At 60.9% G+C, this 1,577-nt stretch overlaps 1 protein-coding gene across 1 annotated transcript in view; it reads right to left on the reverse strand.

Annotated features, from left to right (window-relative positions):
* Positions 1 to 36: 36 nt before the first annotated feature.
* RXRA (retinoid X receptor alpha) overlaps positions 37 to 1,577 on the reverse strand; it is a 34,449-nt gene continuing 32,908 nt past the window's right edge. The window contains exon 10 of the mRNA XM_008642172.2: positions 37 to 664. Coding sequence (XP_008640394.2) covers positions 517 to 664 — 148 coding nt within the window. The 3' untranslated portion in view covers positions 37 to 516. The remainder of the gene's footprint in view (positions 665 to 1,577) is intronic.

Raw genomic sequence — 1,577 nt, forward strand, 5'->3', positions numbered from 1 at the left:
CAGAATAGAGGATTTTTTTTTTTTTTTTTTTTCTTTTTTTTTTTTTTTTTTTTTTTTTTTTTTTCTTCTTCTTCTCTTTTTCAAAAACTCCATCCTCTGAAAATAGCCCAGCTGCAATCCGAGTCCAACCACTCCCCTCGGCTCGGCCAAACCCCACTGCCCCGAGGGCCGGCACCGTCCTTATCCCCAGGGAAGCAGCGGGGACGGAGGGGGTGACGCCGTGGCTCATCCCAAACCTCATGGCACGGCGGGGGCAGGGGTTGGCAAAGCTCTCTCCGCTCCCACTTCTCTACAAGTAGCACAGGGAACCAGCGAGCAGGTCTGGAGATGCAGCAGTGACAGCGAACGGACAGGGGGTCAGGCGACGAGGAGGCCAGGACGGCGGGGTGTCCCCCGGATCAGACGGTGCCTCCGGCGCTGGGGGCAGCAGGGAGGGACGGGCTGGGGCGGAGGAAAGCGGAGGAAGGGCCCCGAGGGAGCCCGGCCGGGCGAGGGACTGACCCAGCAGAGTTCTCTCTAAGTCATTTGGTGCGGCGCTTCCAGCATTTCCATCAAGAAGGTGTCGATGGGCGTGTCGCCTATTAGCTTGAAGAAGAAGAGGTGCTCCAGGCATTTCAGGCCGATGGACCGAAGGGCTGGGAGGCGGAGCAGGAGCTTGGCAAACCTGGGGGATAAGAGAGGCGACAAGGTCAGACAGCCCCGGCTGCAGCCCTGCCTCTGTCCCCAGGGCTGGGGAGGGGTGGGAGGCAGACACAGCCTCTGCTACCAGCGAACCGTGGGGCTGCAGCCGCAGCTGTGCAGGGAAATCATTGATGATGGCCCAGCAAGAACGAGCTGGGAACCGAGCTGCAAGAGTGAAACGAGAAACGAAAGGTCAGCCCCGGACTGGGGGACACCCCGAGATGCTGGAGGGGTCCCCACGCTGCAGCCATCGAGAGGAGGCACCACGGGATCAGCCTTGGCACTGGCAGTGCTGCAAGCAGCTCCAGCAGCTCAAGTTTTGGTCAGGGAAAAGAGCAAACAGCCGGGAAGGGGCTGGAAGAGATGCTCAGTGGGGTGAGCTGGCACTTGGCTGGGCAATGCCCCTTTCCTGCAGGCTCTGTGCACCTCCTGAGCAGCTCCAGCAGCCCTCACTTGGGGTTCTGACCATCACCAGCTGAGCCCTGGGGCTGCTGGTGAGGCAGGAACCCGGCTGCCAGCCAGGGGTGAAGCCGAGGACTGTGACACAAGAGTTGGAAGGAGCACTCCAAACCACCTGGGACAGCGGGTGCTCCCTTTCCCCGGGCCCAGGGCTCTGAGGAGGGCAAACAAAACCCTTTCTCCACACCCTGCCCTGCCTGGAGTAGATGGTTTCAGGTCCTACAGGCAGGAGGACAGGCAGGAGGGCTGGGGAGAGCTGGCAGCTCTGCAGGAGCCAGCCAGGATGGAGACAAGCCATCCACAGCTGGGTGTTGGGCTCCGAGGCTGGCAAAGAGGCTGTGGAGCCAGGAGAAAGCCACCAGCTCCTGCAAGGCTGCTTTGGAGCACCCCAGGTGCCAGTGGATGTCACCTCCTTCTGTGAGTGCTGCCAGCACAGG

This window comes from Corvus brachyrhynchos, unplaced genomic scaffold, assembly GCF_000691975.1.
Source record: "Corvus brachyrhynchos isolate BGI_N302 unplaced genomic scaffold, ASM69197v1 scaffold59, whole genome shotgun sequence".
NCBI lineage: Eukaryota > Metazoa > Chordata > Aves > Passeriformes > Corvidae > Corvus > Corvus brachyrhynchos.